Source organism: Papilio machaon, chromosome 17 (assembly GCF_912999745.1).
Source record: "Papilio machaon chromosome 17, ilPapMach1.1, whole genome shotgun sequence".
Lineage (NCBI taxonomy): Eukaryota > Metazoa > Arthropoda > Insecta > Lepidoptera > Papilionidae > Papilio > Papilio machaon.
The window spans coordinates 2,191,164-2,212,651 of NC_060002.1; the positions used below are offsets into that span (position 1 = coordinate 2,191,164).

A 21,488-nucleotide genomic window follows, 5' to 3' on the forward strand; every position below is an offset into this window, starting at 1 on the left:
GACCCGTTTAGGGGGGGGGGGCGGAGTCTTTAAAATACTACGGTCAGTCACGGGAGGGGGGGGGGGGTTCAGCTTTTTGTCACGTAGTCGATTTTAATGACAGAAATCTCGTATTTTTTCGACCTATATTCGAATATAGCGCGGTGTTTAGCGCTTTGTAAACTCACAGTTGGTGCATGGTGGTGCAGTGGACAACCTGTCTCGCGTGCGACCTCTGCGGATTCTATCCAGGAGGCTACAAGAAGTTTTATGTGTTTTGGAAGTCGTCTTTATTGCAGTCTTATGCAATAAAGACGAGTATGAGTCAAATTATTATTTTTTTAAATTTTTGCCAGTGAAATGATTAAAAATCATAATTATGAATTACTACGTGAAAACTAAAGGGGGAGGGGGGGGTCTTGTCATATACTACGAATTGTCACCGAGGGGAGGGAGGGGTCGAAAAATCTTAAAAAATAGGTCACGTAGTATGGGTATGTTCCCCTACATTGAAAATCATACAAATATAAGCTGTATAAATAAACATCGTTACAATTTTTTACACGTATTCATCACATTCGGACACTTTTGAATAGATTAATGATTGAAAAATATCCGTATGTAAGGAATTAAAAAAACATAAAACAATTCACATTTATATATCAAAATGTGCAATGAAGTGACACTTCGAGGTTTAGCAAAGCGAATTACTAAACCTCGTTATTGACACTGTTGACACAAGTACAGTCGGCACCCATCGACACGACGACGTCGCCTGAGATTGTTCCCAAACTCTCATCCTCTTTGTGAATTAAATTGAGCAGAATGTTTTAATGCTACATTTAGACTAAGTCAACTTTGTTGGCGGACTATATGGTTTGTTAGAGTAGGCCTCCGATTACAAAACTATTTTATACAATAATGTTATTTCAAAAGTCAGTCCCTTACCGTCGTTTATCTGTTCTTATAATATATAAGCCCCCCCCCACACTTCAACTAACATTGCAAGTAACTAGCTCTAAGTTTTAATCTCAAAGCCGTCACGGCGCACCGGTCTCACGACACGGCACGACACGGCACGCCGCGCACTCCCACGTCACGACACGACACGACACAAAACACCGATCGTCATAATCGCCATAAAATACTCAATACAAAAATACTGTACAAATTACAATAATTATTACTTGTAGGTAATAAACTCGTACCGATATATCGTAAGCGGTTCATGTTTACATAGAATCTAACGTCCGGCCTCTCTCAATATTACACCATTCACAAATTATATATACAATGTCTTTTTTTATTTTATTTTAATATACATGTTACATTGACACACATCCAAATTTGATCCCAAAACTGTAGTCTTTAACCTCGTTTTATTTTCTAAATTAAATAATGAGATCGAACAGTCATATAGATAATTTGACGAGTTCGTAACGGACCAGCCACTGACAAAGTAGCGTGGTATCGCGGAAACAGACGATTTAGATTTAGTCTGAATTGAAGGCAGACATCGGTTAAATATAGACCTAAATACTTTTTCATAAATATGTTCATATATTATCTTCATTTGTATCAAGGCACTGTTCGCTAACAATCGATAACTGTTTTCTTTATTCAGATTCATCATCTTAATATCTTATCCTAAAATAATAGCCAATATTAAAATATTCAACTTGCGGTACAAATAAATCTTACGAAAATACACACTTGACTCTGCGTACATACATCAATACTAAAATAGTTATATTCCAGTATATAATATACATTTTGTAAATAGGCTTCAAGACTATCAGATCCGCCGGAAAAATTACGTTTCATACAAAAATATTGATCTTTATTTTTAGTTGCCGGTACGCAAAAGATATTTTTTTACAGCTAGTAATAATTATAATTCGCCGCGGTGGTGGCACCGAAGGTCGGGTTAGGTGGGATTAGATTTTTGGACATTTTGGACGCCAATCGGTTGAGTGCGACAATGGAATGTTAACAGGACTACATCCGACAACACGAGACGCGTGCGGCGACCGCGGAGACCGCGGCATTACTGTCTTCGTACACATTGCAGCCGCCATGTACAGTCACCAATGAAACACATCTTGCGAAAACTCACTTCCAATTACAATGATATAAGGTTAGAGTTTCTCGAAGATGTATCGCCTTTGTGCACGTGTTTGTTCAGGTTTGCAATATTCACAGCACAGACACCATGGAAACACGAATCTCGGGGCTTGAAAAGCCTTCGACAGGTTGCTTCAGTGCTTCGACAAGTTCAACGGCAAATCTGAAATTAAGAAAAAGTTGTTATTAAAAAGTGATCGAGATATTTATATCGTAGCTTTTACCCGCGACTTTGTTCGCGAGGAATTAAAAAAAAATAGTAAGTGGCCTACGTGTTCTTCCAAATTATGTTCTACATCTATCTCACATTTCAGTTAGATCCATTTAGCTATTCAAACTTTTACATTTATAATACTAGAAAGATCCACACACTTTCTCGCTTCCTTCTCTTATTAAATATTAAAATTAATATTTGTGGCCATTTACATTCTATGATAAAATTATTTTACAGTAAAAAGTAATTCATAGCACTTACCGGAGGTGTGTTCGTCCTTGGGTATGAGGTCGGTGAGCAGAGGGTGTGGGTGCGGGAGTGGCGCCCAGGGGCCGGGCGCGTGCGGCGCGTGCGGCGGGTACTGCAGCCACAGCGGGGGAGCGCGGTACAGCGGCACGTAGCCGTAGGGGTACGCGTACACGTCGCCACCGCGGTACGCCGGCCACGCACGCGCGTATCCGCCGGCCGCAACTGGGGCACGCTGGTGTCGCAGTTCCGGTGGCGTGGGCGGGCCCGGCGAGCTCAGCCCCAGCGCACCGTACCGGTACCGGTAGCCATCCGGGCTGCCGCTTGCGTCCGACTGCGCCGCTCCCGGCGACTCCGACAGCAGTGGGGCATACGACTGTGGCGAGCGACGCGACGGACTGTCGTCCGGCCGATTTAGTAATGAGTGAATGCTATAGCTGCACACATTCTTGGAGGGCGTTTCCTTGCGTGGGCCGGTGCCGTTGGGCCGCACCGGCTCCTGTTTAATGGCGTGGCTGGGCCCCGGCGAGGGCGGGTAAGAGGCCGTGCTGAGCGCCGGCACCGTCTTCGCACGTCGCTTGGTCGCCTGGTCCTCGAGGCTGACGCGCTCCATTTCCCGCAGGATACGTTTCCGCGGCGACACCATCATGTGCTCCTGCCGGCAGTTCGCCAGCTTCGCGTTCACGATCACCGGCAGCGAGGAAGTCTTCTCGCGGAGCTTATCGATGGTCGCGTTTAGCAATTTGCGCCGCATCGGAGGCCGCGTCTTTTTGTACACCCTTAACTTATGATACTGATATGGTTTCTTGAGTTTCATGTGAAAATATATCTCGCGGTCGTAGTCCGTTTTCTTGTCTTCTTCCGCGTTCGTTTTCGTTTTAGAATCGGAGGGTGCGTCGACGACGTCTTCGCCAACGCAGGGCTTTACCTCTTGTGCGGCGAGTTCGCCGTTGAGTTTCTTATCGCAAACACCATTAAGGGGGCCCTTGCGCGCATTGCCGTTGAGTAATGCTGCGGCGTCGAGGTGACTGGTGTCGTAGGGGCGGCGACGTTTGAGGCGCGCGGGCACTTCGATTGCGGCGTTGTGCAGGGTGGCGGGCCTGCAGTAGTACATGGCTAGTTCTTTGGATACGTTTCGTCGCGGGGTGGCCTGCTTCCAGCAGTGGTCGCGCTGCCAGGGCGATGACTGCACGGAACTGTTGTCGTCGGAGACGGAGAGCGAGGCGCAGGGCGGGGGTGCGGGCGGCGTGGCGGGCGCGGCGGCGGGCGGCCAGAATGTCTTGCGCGGAACTGACACCCAGCCCGCGCGCTCGCCCTCGCGCGCGCTCCCGCGCACCAACTCCAGGATGAACTTGCCATCTGAAAATTGTGCCAATATTTTCTTTAGTTATATCATTTTAAGTGTTAAATATTCTCACGGAGGGGCAGAAATTAAAACAATATATGTTTTATAGATATACATTTGTTTTGATGGAACAAGTTAATACTGCACTGAGTAACACATATCAATGTTTCCCTTAAACTAAAACAAACAATGATAAAGTCAGTCGGCCATATTTGTTCTTGTCAAATGTGATAATCACCTGTCTGCTTTGTTATTCTAAGCAAGTGCAATGTTAACTCAACTCCATGATAACACTTCTTCCCTTATTCAATACTATCATATTGTTTGTTTTCATCGTGTTTTGTTTCATTCAAGTACAACTTGGATACTACAAGCAAATGCTTAATAATACTATCAATTTGTTTATTACTAGTATAATATGATGGGTACCAAGAATGCCACAAGAAATATAAAATTCTAATGATTTACTCATCAATGAATCTCATTTGATACATGTTTAACAAACAACTTAATAATTTTAGCAAATAAACAAAAGTTAAATCCATACCCTTAAACACAAGTATTATTTATTTAGATTTAATCCAAATGATGTTCTAATCCATTAATGATAAAATCATCATCTCCCGGGCCTTTTCCCACTCACGTGGGGTCGGCACACAAGGTTATAAAACCTTAAAGTTTTGGCTTTAGTTTTTACGGCTGCCTGTCGCCAACCCTACTTGGGAGGCCATTAATGATAAAATATTATATTATATATACCAAGAGAAATGATATAATTATAATGTGTTAAAAACATTGAAGTGACATTGATATGTAGTACAGGGCCAGCAAGTAGTTTTTGTGTACTAGGAAAACCTTACCTTAAATCTATCTGTTTAACATATATTAATATACATACACATTGGCATATTAATCAATTTAAACTATAAGACTGATAGAGTTTCATTTAAAAATCACATAAAATTTTATAATCTTTTTACATACTAAATATTTTACTATAATAAACTTAAACTGAGTTTTATTTTAGTTAAATATACTTTTTATGTAAAATTTAAACCAAACACCATCAATATGACATTGATAATCCTTTCATAATATATGTAAATTAACACAATCTTGAATATCAAATTACATGAATTCATAATTCACTATTTTAGTACTTATGTATTTTACTATAAAAACAAAGTTACATAATTAACCTAATGAGTATAAAAAAATATTTAAGCAGTCTCCTTCTTTGGTTTATATTTCAAGTTATTTTAGTAAATTAATAATTTAATTTGGGCATGAAATAACTTTAGATAAGGATCACACATGCTTAATTTATCCGCTACTTGACTAGTTTAATCAAAGCAAAAAGATCAAATTTATTCAATATCATTTGATGTTAATGTTGCAAGAAATTTTTATGGTGGCATAAAATGAAAAAAAAACATATTTTTTATAAAGAATAAAATATAATGAAAATTTATATTCGTGATTAGTAACTAAATCAATGGGAGTAATAAAAAGATGTTTTTGTACAAGAGGTATTTTAATAATTGATTTAACTCTTACATAATGTAAAGCACCAGTTGTCCTTCAATTTCTTACAAACATACAAATTATTATTTGTGTTCATAAATTCGTTTTTTTTTTGATAGGCAAAAAGTATAGTATTACTTAAATATTTTCATAAAATTAAAAACATGTAAACAAATTTATGATTATTTATTCAAAATAAATTTGTTTTATGCCCAATTCCTATTAAGTTAATGTGAATGGTCTTATTACCATGACAATAAGAGTGTGAGAAAAGTTGTTCACTAAAGATAATTGGTTTCCACTAGAGTGCACCTATCCTCTTACAAAACTAACAACAATAGCAGAGAAGCTGCATTCAGACAATTGGCAACAGCTCACTCAGATCAGCCAGTGTATGATTATCAGAGCATGAATGACTTTCTACTTTTTATCAACTCATGGTAATGAACATCTGTAACTGACAATTAGTTCTACTCCAGTAAGATAGTAACAGAGATTTACCTTTGAAGAACTTAAGCCTTCCACCAGTTGCAGCGAGAGTAGAATTGGGACCAGAAACATCCTCGCTCACTTTGCTACTGCTGTTACCATTCACACCATGTCTTCTGTCTACTTCTTCTGTCATTTTGGTACATGTTGTCAGAGTTGTGTCCGTTCCTCCCTGTATATGCATTTCATTTCTGAGCGCTCTACGCTACACACGAGCAACACTTTAGGTGAAACATAATCGCCATGTCGCTCTTTGCACTGCGAATGGCTCCTTGATTACTAGTCGTGGAATCAGATCGACACTTAGTATTTCCGTCAAAGTCCTCATCCTAATAGGGCCACCTGCGGGAAGCTCGTCTGATAGGTATCGGACGAAGATTCGTATAAACACATTACCGACACGGTGATTGCCAATTTGTACTATTATTTCGAACAATCCTAAACCTAACAACACTTTTACAGGTTTGTCACTACCTAAACAACTACAAAACAAAACCGCAACGCCGGATTCCCGATTATAATCGGACCCACGACACAACTCGATAAAAAGCTGTTCGTTTTTCAGTACATAGTTCATTCACACCCAGCATCCATTTTGATTCGTTCAAAATCCAAATACAATCGTTCATTTTGGTCACAAATAAACTTGAAAACGAATGCGTTGTTAAGAACGTTCAGGTTATGCTAAAATTACGTTCATCGTTTATGTTCTTTACTTGTAATTGCTTTTAACAAATATCTAATTTTATAATGTTTTTCTACTGGTTAGTACATAACTATACATAAAAGTGTTTTAAGAACATAAAACGCGATAGCTACAAATAGTTTTATTGAGGGAAGTAAATTCGTCCTAATTGATCGCGAAATAAAGTTGTGACCTATAAATAAAATTGCAATGAAAAATTGTTAGGGCTCCAAGTACATAACAATAATTAGAACCTAGGTTACCGTCCAGTTTCAGTGTGAAAAGGATTTATAGATATGCTATATAATCTGTGTTGAGTTCTATTTTAGGTATTTTAGGCAATGAAAATCGAAACAGATTATATAAAAAAAATTGTTTCCTTTCAGTGACAGAACAGAAACGCGTATTTTCCTTGCGTGTTTGCATTTTTGTTTGAGTAACATCCTCGTTATTGTATTTAGAAAGTTAGTGTAATTTAAAACTAGGTGTTGAAACATGGCATCGTCAGAAGTATCCTTTAATCGTAAGATAATATCAGAAGATTTGTCGAATGTCGAATTCGACACGAGTGAAGATGTGGAAGTAATTCCAACTTTTGATTCAATGGGTTTGCGAGACGAGTTACTTCGAGGGATATACACTTACGGTAATACTGAGAGAGTTTTTTTGAATACTCTTTATTTTATAAGAAACTGTATATTTTATATGTTTTGCAGGTTTCGAGAAGCCGTCTGCTATACAGCAAAGAAGCATTCAGCCAATTGTGAAGGGTAGAGACGTTATAGCTCAAGCTCAGTCTGGTACCGGTAAAACGGCAACATTCTCGATCTCGATATTGCAGTCCCTGGATACTACACTCAGGGAGACTCAAGTGCTTGTGTTATCTCCGACACGCGAGTTAGCCACTCAGATTCAAAAGGTTATTCTTGCTTTGGGTGACTTTATGAACGTACAATGCCATGCTTGTATTGGCGGCACTAACCTTGGAGAAGATATAAGGAAGCTGGATTATGGTCAACATGTAGTGTCTGGAACGCCCGGAAGAGTATTTGGTATGTAAATGATTTATTTAAAAAAATAGTATATAAAATCGGGCAACAATTAAATTTTAAAATAGATAGAAATCTATTTTAAACATGTACATACCTTTCAGATATGATAAGAAGACGTGTACTGCGCACCAGGTCAATTAAAATGCTAGTGCTTGATGAAGCTGACGAGATGTTGAACAAGGGTTTCAAAGAACAAATTTATGATGTGTACCGCTACCTACCCCCAGCAACTCAGGTTGTTCTCATTTCTGCCACACTACCCCATGAGATACTTGAAATGACCTCAAAGTTTATGACAGATCCAATCAGAATTTTGGTCAAACGGTTTGTATTTTTATAATTGTATTCCATATATAACATGTTCAATGCCACTAATGTTTGTTTGTATGAATGTAAACTTCCCAAGTGACTCAGTGGTACTGAATCACTGTTTACTAAAAAAATATTGCCATAATTGATCTGTTTAACAAAGGGTGACATAGACTGGTCCAGTACCGATATTGATGAAGAATTAATATTATTAATTTATTAATAATAACATTTAAAGACCCTGGTCCTAAATAACATTGCATGCAACTCTTCATATATTACTAATCCTTTTGCTTCAACATCAGGTACAAAAAGTGTTTGTCTCTGTTTCTAGTGATGAATTGACATTGGAAGGTATCAAGCAATTCTTTGTGGCTGTGGAAAGGGAAGAATGGAAGTTTGACACATTATGTGACTTGTACGACACACTGACTATAACTCAAGCGGTTATATTCTGCAACACCAAGAGGAAGGTTGATTGGCTCACACAGAAAATGCAGGAAGCAAACTTTACAGTCAGCTCCATGCACGGAGACATGCCGCAAAAAGAGAGAGATAATATTATGAAAGAGTTTCGATCTGGACAAAGGTATTACTTTTTTATTACTCTATCATTGAGATATTGTACTCTAGTCATACACACAAATGGTCAAACATGTATGTCATTATAACATTAACTTTTGTTTTATATTTTCAGCCGAGTTCTAATTACGACAGATGTATGGGCAAGAGGTATTGACGTTCAACAGGTGTCGCTAGTTATTAACTACGATCTTCCCAACAACCGTGAGCTGTATATCCACAGGATTGGTCGGTCTGGTCGTTTTGGACGTAAAGGTGTTGCCATTAACTTTGTGAAATCGGATGATATTAGAATTCTCAGAGATATTGAACAGTACTACTCTACTCAGATTGACGAAATGCCAATGAATGTGGCAGATTTAATTTAAAATATCTTACTAATTTCATCTTTGTCCAGTTACTAAAACTGATCATTTAGGTGAAAATTATGTCTCTTTAACTTCTGTAACTTTATTAATAAACATTCATTTATTTAAATTGTTGTTTCATTGAATTACTAAACACAACTTGGTGAAGTAGTAAACACCATCACTTGCATATATCTGGTCCTAGTCAAACCTGGATATGAAAGAGTCATTGTCCGGACCTGACAGACAACCTCCATAAGCGAGAAACTTGAGTTAAAGAGAAGCTTCTATAAGTGTATTAGTTTTAACTTGCAGTGCCTTTTAAAGTATTAGGATGATGTTAGTCTTGAGCGCTAGTTATTTAAATTAATTGCATTGTTCAAAAAATTTATGACTGTGCAAATGTGAGGAAAATTGGATTGATTGAATTTCCTAGGATAATTACTAAATGGTTCCAATTAAAAGTAACAATAGAATGTCCAAAATTTTATTTATAAATCAACACAAAAAAAAGCATATAGTTAAAAAAACTATTTTGCAAATATACATTTATCAATAAGTGTATCTAACAATTGCTAAAAGATAATATAATGTACAATATCATATACATAATTAAGCTCCTGGAATGTACCTAAAAATTACACAATATAGGAACAGGCTAACAGTAAATGAAAGCTTTTTGGTTTGCAATTTCATGAACACAATAATGCATCAGTCAAATGTCACCGATTCAAAACTCATCTGCTTTTGTCATTTGAAATACTTGTACAAAAATCAACATAACGGTGATTCTGCTCCAAGAAAACTTAGTTAACACATTTTGTAAAGGTGTTTGTAAAGAAAACTGATAACTTTTTTTTAAATATACAATCAATCCAGTGTTGTGAAAAAATAAAAATTGAAAGAAAAAAGAAAAAATCCTCCATTTACTACACAAAGTTCACAATTTACATTTACTTTAGAATACAATTTTATACAAACTATTTTCTTCCTAGAAAATAAATAATTTACATCTACAATAATCACAAAAATTGTCTACAAATATATAAAATTAATTTTGCTATTGTACACAATACAATAGCAAAACGAATTTTATAATGCAATAGAACTTTTTTTACAAAATGTTTTGCGATACAAAGAAACTATATTATAAACATTTTAAAAATGCCAAAACAAGTTAAGTTAAAAATACATCTCTGAGTACCACTCTGGGATACTGACAATTCATTTTTTTTATATTTAAGTAAATTTTAACATGTCCATTTACAATATAACCATTTAAATGGCATCATAATGTGATTTTAAGTGAAAATTAACTACTTTTATAACTAAAGTTTAAAATGCATGTGCACAATGTAATGACTTAATAAAAATTATATTAAAAATAATAGTCCCAAAAACTAGTTACCAAGGATGATTGAATTTTGATTTTACACTAAAGTATGTTTGGAAGCTTATGAATGTTTGAAAATGATTGTTGATTTTTATTGGTTAAAAAAAATATTTGTATGTAATTACTAAAAGTAAAACATTGTGTTTAACAATCATTATCTTAAAATACTTTAGAAATCTCATCAAATGCATTACATATCATCACTAGCTGTGGTTTGATGTATATTCCAGCGTCTATAAATAAATATACCTATTGCCCCAACAAGTAGTGCAACAAGAATCTCTGTCAGTTGATCTAAGAAAGTAGTACTGTTGTCAGACGATTCAATTACTTGAGGCTCAATTTCTGGTGCAGGCTCTTCCACAGGTGGCTTTGCAGCTTGTTCATCCTCACCTTTAAATGCAATTTGGTTTAAAACAGATTGTTCTTCTTCAGTTATCGGTTTTGCTGCAGTTGAAGATAGTAAATTTATTATTTCTCCACATTCTGAACAAGACCAAGTTCTCGATTTCTTTGCCAAAACTTTGCGTTCTGCTGGGCTATAGTCAAGTGATCCAATAGTACCTTCTGCAGGTGTTGGCATAAAGGCAATCAGGGCGAGGAGAGCTGTTCTTATAGACCATGAAGGTTGCCATGTCTCTGGATGATGTCCAGATATGGACAAACAAATCTTTTTGTTAACTTCAAACCTCCCATTCGGTGTTAATAGTATTATATGAGGTGGATGCATAGGATACTCCTTGGGTAACAGTATCCTGCCATGATAGACCCCATCTTCAAAATCTGTACCTTTTGGTCCTTGTATTGTAAAGTGCCACTCAAATAAATTATCGTCTAATGGTCTCGCACAGTATTCTTCTGTAGCTTCCGCTAACTCCATGGCCTCTCGCATCAGACGTTTTACACCGGGGCATTTGGTGTTGTATTTTTCGCTAATTTCTGCCATATTTTTCTACTGATTTTGCCACTTTACACTTACAATTCCAATAATGTTAACAATTTCACTACCAAGAGAATCAAATAAGGGTTTTATACACTTAAGATTATCTCGATAAATGGGTAATATGTAAATTTACCTTTTATTCAAAATGAAAAGTATTATGTTGTATATTTCTATTTGATATGTTGTCCAAAGAGTATGATGACGAAATAATATGTACCAATCCACTGACCTATATAGTGTATGGCTATGGACCGGTCACTGCTTGGTTCGTTAAGACGTGAAAGAGCTGATTAATATTACTGACAGTTAAAACTATTCCAACTCCATATTCTTCTTCTATCTATTATCTATATTCATGTTTCGTTATTATGTTATAAATTCGAATTCACCATTAACTACTACCGATACTGTCGGCGCCAAAATGACGAAAATCAAATAGGTATAAAAATACCTAAGCTGTTGCCTGTCCAGGTATAGGGGTCAGTGCACCAATCAAATATGTCCCAATCATCAAAGAGTACATACATCATCAGTTGTCAAACGTTGCCACCACAGGTGGGCACAGTTAATCGAAAAGTTAACTTCGTTAATCGTTAATCCGTTAATTAAAAAATTAACTTCGTTAATCGTTAAAGCGTTAAATTCTCGAATATTTAACGCAAGTTAAAGTTAATCGTTAACAGTTAACCATACCAAAATTATACATACTAATTTCACACTTATGTGGCGACACTTGTTTAAAATAGTAATTTGACTATACATTTATAGAATGTACACATTAGTATTAGAGACAAGTATGAATGCATTATAGTATATTTCATTACGAGTGCGAAAAGCCTGTCACTGTAAAGAGTTCCGACAAATGTCTACCCGCGCCGAGGCGCAGCCGAAGGTAAGGGTTGACAGTTGGAACAAGTTGTAATGACAGTTTCGCACGTGTACTAAACAACTATTTTTGATACGGTTGCGAAAAAATGAAGCAATTTAATAGAATAATAAAAACACAATAAACTCAACAAACTAAAATGTTTGGAAAATTGCGCCAACCGTAAAAGAATACAAACAGAGATTTCTTTTGTTTTCTTCATCCATTCTGGGTAGGCAAAGGGAACTATGCCCAAACAACCAAGTCTTCAATAGATTATTTTAATTGATATGAAATGAAAATGAAATTTAATGAGATGAAATAAAATAAAACCTAACCTAATTCATTGAATAAAATTATTAAATCTGATATTGTAACAAATTAGGAGCTTCTTTTTAGCAATATTTGCATGAATCATAAAAACTTCAATGATTTTTTTTTTTAAAACTTCGTGGTTGGTTTTTTCTTTTTAATAGACATTATTTTGACAGTTGGAAAAGCTAAAGAAAAAGCACGAGTAAAAAAATGTTTTAATACAGTTGCTCAAAAAGGGATTGGGGGCTATTGCAGGGACGAAGAGCGTTCGGAATGTGGGCTATTACATAATCTTGCTTTTATATACTCGTAATGAAATATACTATTTCGAACCTTCTTTTGATTTCGTCCTGTTGGTCACATCTTTCCCGGACGCTCTGATGCATCACACTTGCACGCGAACTTCACATATATCAATTATCAACTCGTTCGTTCACCATTCGAGTCGCCGACAGTCTCTCAACATAGTTGAACTTACGAGCGTGGCGTGGCACGTTATTTAAACAAAATGACAGCACGTCTCCAAGTTTCTAATTTAACGATTAACGGACTTTTATTAACGGAATTTGAGTTTAACGGAAGTTAACAAAAGCGTTAACACTTTTTGAAGTTAACTTAAAAGTTAATCCGTTAAGCAAAATGTTAACTTCGTTAATTAACGATTAACGGATTAACGAGTTAATGCCCAGCTCTGGTTGCCACTGATAACATCATTTCACATTTTAATTATACAAATTATGAATATGAAATTAATATATTACAAGATTTATTTTATTATTTTTATGAACAAAAATATCGAAACCAGTAAATTGAAAATTAATTTATGAAAACAAAACGATGGTTTTCTTTTCAAGTTCTACAGATAAGCTTTGCATTAGAGTCTTATCTATGCGTGAAATAACTCGGTCTTGATGACAAATAAGCACTGAAGTATGAAACCTATGGAAATGAAACGTCAACAATATATGCGTGCCGCTGTGACGTCATCTGGCCGCTAAACATGGCGGTTTTAGTGCTGCCCAGAAGATTTTAAGGTTATTAGGTTTTATCGATAAACGTTCTTGGCTCATTTTATTTTAAATATTATTGAGTATTAATTATTTGAAGAATTTATACTTTAATCGGAAGTAAATATATTGTTATCTTACTAATATTATAAATGCGAATGTTTGGACGGATGGATGGATGAATGGATGTTTGTTTGAAGGTATCTCCGGAATGGCTCAACAGATCTTGATGAAATTTGGCATAGATGTAGAGCATAGTCTGGAAGAACACATAGTCTACTAATAGTCGCGAGCGACAGCTAGTATATCATAAGTGAGAGTGATTCAAAATTAAAACTTATCAAGGGACCGCGTGATAAAAAACAAAGCACCTTCAGAACATTTATTTAATTACAAACGTCATTCCTTATGCATATTTGCGACGTAATTATTTACATTTGGCTTCAATTATTTTAAATCACAAGCAAAATATTGAAAATTGGTTATTTTGATTTATATCACGACTTTTCGACAATACAAGTACGGCTCTAAAAATGACATTTGGTGCGCTAAACATGGCGGATTTTTCGGCCTCATTAGGTATTTACGTATTTTCATGTTTCACTTTATGTCCGCACTGAAATACTGTCATCTTGTTTTCCTGCGACTTATAGTGCTGAGTAAGAACGAGATAGATATATGTTTATGTGTGTTCCTTCAAAATGGATGCTATTTGTATAAGTAATTGTACGTATAGAACAATATGTCGCGTCCCTATTATAAAGGTCTATGCAAATAAGTCAATGTCATAAACAACCTGCGTCAAGCGTTGAATCGATATTTTTGATTCCTGTATTTAATTTCCTTTTATAAGGTTTTAAATGTGCGATTGGTGTATTTTCAAATAACCACGCAAATATAATTTTCGATGGAGCCACCTGGTACGGGATCTTCTAATAATGGATCATTGGCACCACCCGGTGTGCCAAATTTTCCGCCAATGCCGCCACCGCCGGGATCAATGGGACAAGGAAACATCCCACCTCCGCCGATGGGTCCTCCAGGGGCAATGCCTCCTGTCACTTCGTCCAATGGTTCGACAAACATTCCTTCAGGCATGGGTCCTCCGCCTAGTATGATGGGCATGGGACCACCCGGAATGCCGCCGCCTCCGCCCCCTGGTATGGGACCTCCAGGTATGGGTATGGGTCCTCCTATGGGTCCACCTGGAATGGGTCCTCCTAGAATGCCTCCAACTATGATGCGAGGAGGGCCGAATATGAAAGGCATGAATATGGATATGGGGCCTCCTGGGATGGGGCCTCCTCCAAATATAGGACCTCCAGGTATAGGACATGGTCCCTGGGATGGCCCAGTTCCACCTCCAGGTTGGGGAAGACAGAACCGATCTGATGGACCGCCAGGATGGGATGATCAACAGGATGATGGTGATGAGGATGATGTTGAGGATGAAGATGATGAATCTTTGATTGATCAACAAGGCCTTTCACAACCTCTGCCTTCATTATTGACAATGAAAATTGATACTCCTGAAGAATTTAGAAACAAGCCAAATGCTCCTAGTGGAGTGGTGTTGCCCAAGGCTTTAGAAGAGGCACTTGCTTATAAAGATCAGAGACAAGCAGCCCTGGGTGATGAAGAAAGTACGGAGGCTGGTATGTATTAAGCCTGTAAACTTATAATTTCTTTGAAATATTAATTGATGAACAAGAAATACAAAGATAGAAATGATTATGATGGACCTCCAATGGGGGTTACCACAGAATTAAATGTATGTTTTAACTTATATTAATGTGATAATTAAAATGTCTAACGAAAGTTTAAACAATTTAATTGCTTTGATAAAATTTATAAAGTTTTAATCAAGACAAGCTATTTTATTAGCACCTTAATAAAATAAAATTTCAATTCACAATGTCCATGCATCTTCTTCTTAGTAGTTCTGTAACTAAACCATAAATATTATTTTAACAGATAAAGAGGACATGCCAGAAGTCCCTCCAGCTCCGGTGATCAGCACAGAATATGATGTGGAAGAAGATGAAGGGGATTCCGATGATGATAATGTTCCCGAGGCACCTCTACCACCTATCATTTCAAAGCAAGAGGTAGGAAAAAGACAAAGAAAATACATAACCTTCTTTGTATTCAAATGTTTAGAAATTGTGTTAGTAGTTAATGTAGTGGTTAATAATATTTGCTATTATTTTTAGGACATATAGAAGGGATTTTTTTTTTCAATTTAATTTAAGTTATTCGCAAAAATATAAAAACAATTTAATAAGATTTGTTTTATTTTAAACAAATGGTTAATTTATGAAAGAATGGTTCTTTAAAGCTATACATTTTTGGTTGATTTTTTAAATTATAATATGCTAAACTTACAATTGTTTTTTTTTAGAGTCAACCTAACAAATCTAGCAAGAATAAACGCAAAAAGAAAAAGAAGAAGGCTGCAAGACAGAAGAGAAATGAATCTAAGAAAGTCGAAGATGAACAAAAGAATGAAAAACAAGATGCCAAAGGTTCAAGTGATAAGGAAAATGAAAAAGCAGTTGAAATTGAGTAAGTATTTCTAAGTAGTGTTTGTAAAACAAAATTGTGTTTTCTAAGGTGCAATATTTATAACACACAATTGATCAAGATTAGACAGTCTTCAACTTTTAACACTTTCAATGTCAATAGCATTATTTTCATGTACCACAGTCAACTTTCAGTATTTTAGTGGCATTTAAAGGGTTAAACAATGACTTGATCATTATTAAAACAAATTTTAATTTACAATGTACAGTTTTTGAACATCAAAGTTGATAATATAATTTTTTATAAGCTTACTTGAAACAAAGCTAACACTTTGCATTTTTAATCGTAACTTTTTCTTTTAGATATGTCCAAGAAAATATACAGTTTCATGAGCTGGAACCAATGTATCGACAATTCCATCGTATTCTAGAAGCGTTTAAGATCACGGAGAAAAAGGAAGAAATCAAAGAGGAGTTTGACAAAGATGCACCTAAATCTAGTTCAAAGCCACTGGAAAAGGTGCAAGATCAGTTTGCAGCTGATGACGAGGCTGTAGAGGTTTGTGATTAATTTTGAAACATTTATTTCAGTTTTTCTTACTCAACCTATTTCAAAATTCTTTTGCCTTATAAAAGCTAATTTAACGCTGAGTAACATAGGCTATATTTATTACAATTTTTTTTTAATTATTAAATATGAACTGGCACGGGCAAAGGTTAACCTGTTATAGAGACTGTCAGTTATTATGAGTCAATATTGTTGGTCATTTTAGTGAATTTATAACTGATTTTACTATCCATAATGTGGCTTTATAATATGTTAGGCTTAATATGTAGGCTTAATAATATATATAACGCAAATGTGTGTTCAAATTAAAAATGTATTTCTCGAGATTAGCACAACTCTTTAGTTACAAAAAATAGATAACAGCATACTCCTATTACAGAAGCATGCAGCAGATGAAAAGGAGCGCTTATCTAAGCGCAAGCTGAAGAAGCTGTCTCGGCTCTCAGTGGCCGAGTTGAAACAGTTGGTGTCACGACCTGATGTTGTTGAGATGTATGATGTAACTGCGAGAGATCCAAAGCTGTTGGTACAGCTTAAAGCTCATAGGAATACAGTTCAGGTGCCAAGACATTGGTGCTACAAGCGCAAGGTATGCACATTGATATAATTTTTTTTTTTTACTTAGAGCCTCAGAATGTATAGTCGAAACTGGATAAGCGAGAATCATAGGAACTGTAATATTTCTCTTGCTAGTAGAGGATTCTCGCTTATAAAGGTTGTCAGTCTGGGCTGGAGAATGATTCATGTGACAATTTAAATTACAATTATTACTGAATTACATCTAGAAATAACAATGTTAAACTATACAGGTTACCCTAAGAAACAGTATGGTGTGTGGTAGTTATAAATAAAATAGTTTTTTTTTTATTAAGACATTTGTAACATTTATTTACAGTATCTGCAAGGAAAGAGGGGTATAGAAAAACCTCCTTTCGACTTACCCGACTTTATAAAAAAGACTGGCATTATGGAGATGCGAGCTTCTTTACAAGATAAAGAAGAAACTAAGACTTTGAAGGCAAAAATGCGCGAGCGCTCTCGTCCTAAACTTGGCAAGATTGACATTGACTACCAGAAATTACATGACGCTTTCTTCAAGTAAGGTTTATTTTTGTATCCATATGAAGCAGTAAAATCTTTAATAAGATATCTGTTATAATGACATATCGGTTTTTACGACCAAAACTATAGACCTCGGTTGAACGCCTCATAAGCAAAGCAACATCAGTTATATGAACTGAATTTTGCCCGGGTTGTTTCTATTTGCCAGTTTTGACTGAATTTTATTTTTCAATCTTTATACTTATGGAAGGAAGTGGATTTGACGAAGGAATAGACGCATAGGAAGGAGAAATATTCTCCTTCTATATGTCCCATTCTCTGTCAATTGCAAATAAATTGACTTCCTTTAATTGCATGTTGCTGTGTACTCATTTCATACATATAAAAATGTTGCCATATAATTTATTATTTTACAATGTGATCGAGAAAAGATTTTTTATTATTGATCTCATTGTTTACCAGATAAACACTGGTTCAACTATTATTTTATAATCATCAAGGTTACTTAGGTCTATAAATTTACCTGATTCACTTAGAGGTAAGTGATAAATATTTTTATATAGCCTATAAAATAATATTTTAGGTAAATCTTGAAAATAAAATAACACCTAAAATACTACAAAATCATTTTTTCAACAAATTTTTTTTACATACATATTTCAACATGTTTTATGACATTACGATTTTATAATATGAACTTTAACTCGCAAGACTAGTCGGTGGTTAATGTGTTGAAATGTTCAACTCACTATATGTCCCCACTGAGGAGCACGTAGTCTACCCTAAGTTAGGGGTGACTAAGCCATAGTCAACCACGCTGGCCAAGTGCGTGTTGACTTCACACATATGATTTAATTTCTTCTCAGATATGTGCAGGTTGCATCACGATGTTTTCCTTCACAATAAGAACGTCGGATAAATGTACATATGTTAATCGAAAAACACATTAGTACATGACGGGATTCGAACCCAGGACCTGCAGATTGCAAGTCAAGTGTTTAACCCCTGAGCCACCGACGCTCTTTAATTAAATCACCTAATTTCTTGTGTTAAGTATAAAATATAATACAATAGATGGCAGACCAAACCTCGAATGACTATCCATGGGGACTTATACTATGAGGGTAAAGAATTCGAGACGAGACTTCGCGAGAAGAAGCCTGGTGATTTATCTGAGGAGCTGAGAACTGCGCTGGGCATGCCTGTCGGTCCTGGCTCACAGAAAGTAAGTACCTTTCATTTTAATAGTCTTTCTTTTTTAACCGACTAACTAAGAGGGTAATGTTTTTTGCGCGTATGTAAGTTTGTATGTATGTAAATTCAATTATGTCGATCTAGAGCTTAATGACTGAACTGATTTTGACGAATGTGTTGGCATTCGATTGGTCTTCTTCCCCGGAGTGTTATAGAGTAAATTACATTGTAACAAAACGCATGTGGTGGACGCGAGATATACAATTCTAAAAAAATATTGGTAAATAAACAAGTTCAAATCTTACTATCCATAACTTTTTTCATTACTAAATCGTTTTTTTTTCGATTTTTTTGAGTATGTCATGAAATAAGAAAAGTGACCTGTCTTATATTACAATTAATTTAGTGTACATTAAAAAAAAAAAAAATCTTTGTTTTAAAATGCATCCAATAGAAGACATTATTTCATCTTTTGCTCAATTCGTTTTTTTTTTAAATCAAGGTTATTTTCTAATATAATTTGTAATTATTTAAAATATAGGTACCTCCGCCGTGGCTGATCGCCCAGCAGCGTTACGGCCCGCCACCATCATACCCCAACCTGAAGATCCCAGGTCTGAATGCGCCTATCCCCGATGGCTGTGCATTTGGGTACCACGCGGGTGGGTGGGGCAAACCGCCTGTTGACGAGGCGGGCAAACCTCTCTACGGTGATGTGTTTGGACATCAAAGCAGTGGGCAAGATGTAAGAAGTTCATATAAAAACATTAGCTGTTGCTTGTGACTCCGTCAATTTTTTGCTATATGTAAAATTTAAAAAAGTTCAATGTGGCATATTTTTATATTAACAGGACAATGAAGACCACGACATTGACCGCACCATGTGGGGAGAACTGGAATCTGAGTCTGAGGAGGAATCTGAAGAGGGTATGTAAAAAATATTTATTAGGATAAATTAAAAAACACAGAAGAGAAATCTTGTTCTTAAAGTGTCTCTCTAAGTGAGTACATTCCTTTTCCACTTTATGTCGACATTTCAGTCTAAAGCAAGGGATTTTTTATTTAATAAATTACTATAACTGTCGCAGAAGAGTCAGGTTCTGATGAGGAGGGTGGGGTGGCTGCGAGCGCGGGCACTGCGACTCCTGGTGAGGGTCTGGCCACACCCCTCGGCATCAGCTCGGTGCCTCCCGGCGTCGAGACCCCAGACACCATCGAGCTGCGTAAGAAGAAACTCGATAGCGACATCGAGGGGTAAATACATACATATTCATACATAAATCTATCAAAACTCACAGATAGTTATTAAATAAATAGATGGAAGCTAATAGAAAATAGGAAAAATTGAAAAGGAATACATTTTTTAAATCAGAGTTGACAGCCCACTCATGACGCTAGCGCCACCTACTTAGGGCTTTCAAATTTCTCCATTCGAGTTACTTACCTAGCATTCTATCACTACTTATCTATTTTTAGTTAAAATATTAACTAAAAATTAAAGGAGAAAAGCTGTTTCGTTCCGCTTTACTTAATTCTGGTTAAGTTTTTTTTTTCATACAACTATGATTGTGTTGCATCAGAGGGGACACGCCAGCGCTGTACCAGGTGCTGCCGGAGCGCCGTGTGGGGCTGACAGCCGGCATGATGGCGTCCACGCACGTCTACGATATCAACGCCGCCAATCCAGGTATACCCATTGCATTTGATTTTAAATTGATTACAAAATATCAACACATTTGGTTCAACATTTGTTGGTGAAAAAACACAGTCTAGTTTGAATTATTAAAATTAACTCGCTGAGAGAATATAGAGATTGCGTTACTAACGAATTTGATTTTTAATTTTTTTTTTTTACGTTTGTCAAATCAGTGTCTTTGATATTTGATTGTTTAAAACACTTTACACTACACTATCGTTTCTAATACTAAAACCATTCAATGTTATTGCCTGATGGCCACAATGGCCATAAGATTTTCAGTTAAGAATACCTATGATTTCTATCTTATTTAAGATTTTATTTCTCATGTCAGGCAAGCGCGGTGCGAGCGGAAGCGCTGGTGCGACGGCATCGGGCGGAGGCGCGGCTGAGGGTGTGGTGGAAGTGGCGCTGGACCCCTCCGAGCTGGAGCTGGAGCCAGAGGCAGTGGCCGCGCGATACGAGCGCCATCTGCGCGAGCAACGTCCCAAACACAAGGAGGACCTCTCCGACATGCTCGCCGACCATGTTGCCAGGCAGAAGGTGACCACATTCTTATGTCAATTTTGGATTCTAACACGCAATATGTTAGGATTCGATCTAGATTTTTTATAATGTTAATTTTATTTACAAAAAAAAAATGATTGTACTCCAGGGAAGATAAGGAATCGACACCTAACTCGTCAAAATCGCTTTAGTCGTTTAGACTAGACTGTTACAATAGAATTTACATACATACAAACCCACATACATAAAAACAAACACACGAAAAACATTGCCCTCTTTGTCAATTGTATATAAATATAGATAATCTAATTCTCATTTTACTTATTATAATGTTTTTTTACAGAACAAGAGGAAACGTCAACAGAATACGGATTCAAAGCAGGCGAAAAAATACAAGGAGTTCAAATTTTAAACATCATTCTTGTTTATTTAGAATTGCAAGTTTCATGCTAAGCGTAATTCATTTATTATTATTAGTCAGGATATAATAAGTTGTAAAATTAACATAAATAAGACGATA

General features: G+C 36.3%; 4 protein-coding genes across 4 annotated transcripts; 2 read left to right on the forward strand and 2 right to left on the reverse strand.

Annotated features, from left to right (window-relative positions):
* Positions 1-488: 488 nt before the first annotated feature.
* LOC106712074 (protein hairless) lies at positions 489-6,566 on the reverse strand. Its single transcript, XM_014504518.2, has 3 exons — positions 5,934-6,566; positions 2,579-3,922; positions 489-2,266 (listed from the first exon to the last, which is right to left on the reverse strand). Exons 1-3 carry the CDS (start codon positions 6,103-6,105, stop codon positions 2,238-2,240), a joined length of 1,545 nt encoding a protein of 514 aa, XP_014360004.2. The 5' UTR covers positions 6,106-6,566; the 3' UTR covers positions 489-2,237.
* Positions 6,567-6,987: 421 nt separating this feature from the next.
* Positions 6,988-9,026, forward strand: LOC106712050 (eukaryotic initiation factor 4A-III). The gene is made up of 5 exons (XM_014504494.2): positions 6,988-7,252; positions 7,323-7,658; positions 7,760-7,982; positions 8,302-8,556; positions 8,665-9,026. Exons 1-5 carry the CDS (start codon positions 7,102-7,104, stop codon positions 8,915-8,917), a joined length of 1,218 nt encoding a protein of 405 aa, XP_014359980.2. The 5' UTR covers positions 6,988-7,101; the 3' UTR covers positions 8,918-9,026.
* Positions 9,027-10,344: 1,318 nt separating this feature from the next.
* Positions 10,345-11,680, reverse strand: LOC106712060 (ubiquitin-conjugating enzyme E2 J1). Its single transcript, XM_014504504.2, has one exon. The coding sequence runs from the start codon at positions 11,233-11,235 to the stop codon at positions 10,480-10,482; it is 756 nt and encodes a 251-aa protein (XP_014359990.1). The 5' UTR covers positions 11,236-11,680; the 3' UTR covers positions 10,345-10,479.
* A 2,518-nt stretch (positions 11,681-14,198) lies between these two features.
* LOC106712042 (splicing factor 3B subunit 2) lies at positions 14,199-21,446 on the forward strand. The gene is made up of 13 exons (XM_045681764.1): positions 14,199-15,074; positions 15,394-15,527; positions 15,821-15,984; positions 16,305-16,500; positions 16,889-17,098; positions 17,405-17,607; positions 18,646-18,796; positions 19,307-19,510; positions 19,617-19,692; positions 19,854-20,019; positions 20,346-20,452; positions 20,796-21,004; positions 21,312-21,446. The coding sequence occupies exons 1-13, from the start codon at positions 14,327-14,329 to the stop codon at positions 21,378-21,380; spliced, it is 2,637 nt and encodes an 878-aa protein (XP_045537720.1). The 5' UTR covers positions 14,199-14,326; the 3' UTR covers positions 21,381-21,446.
* Positions 21,447-21,488: the final 42 nt, after the last annotated feature.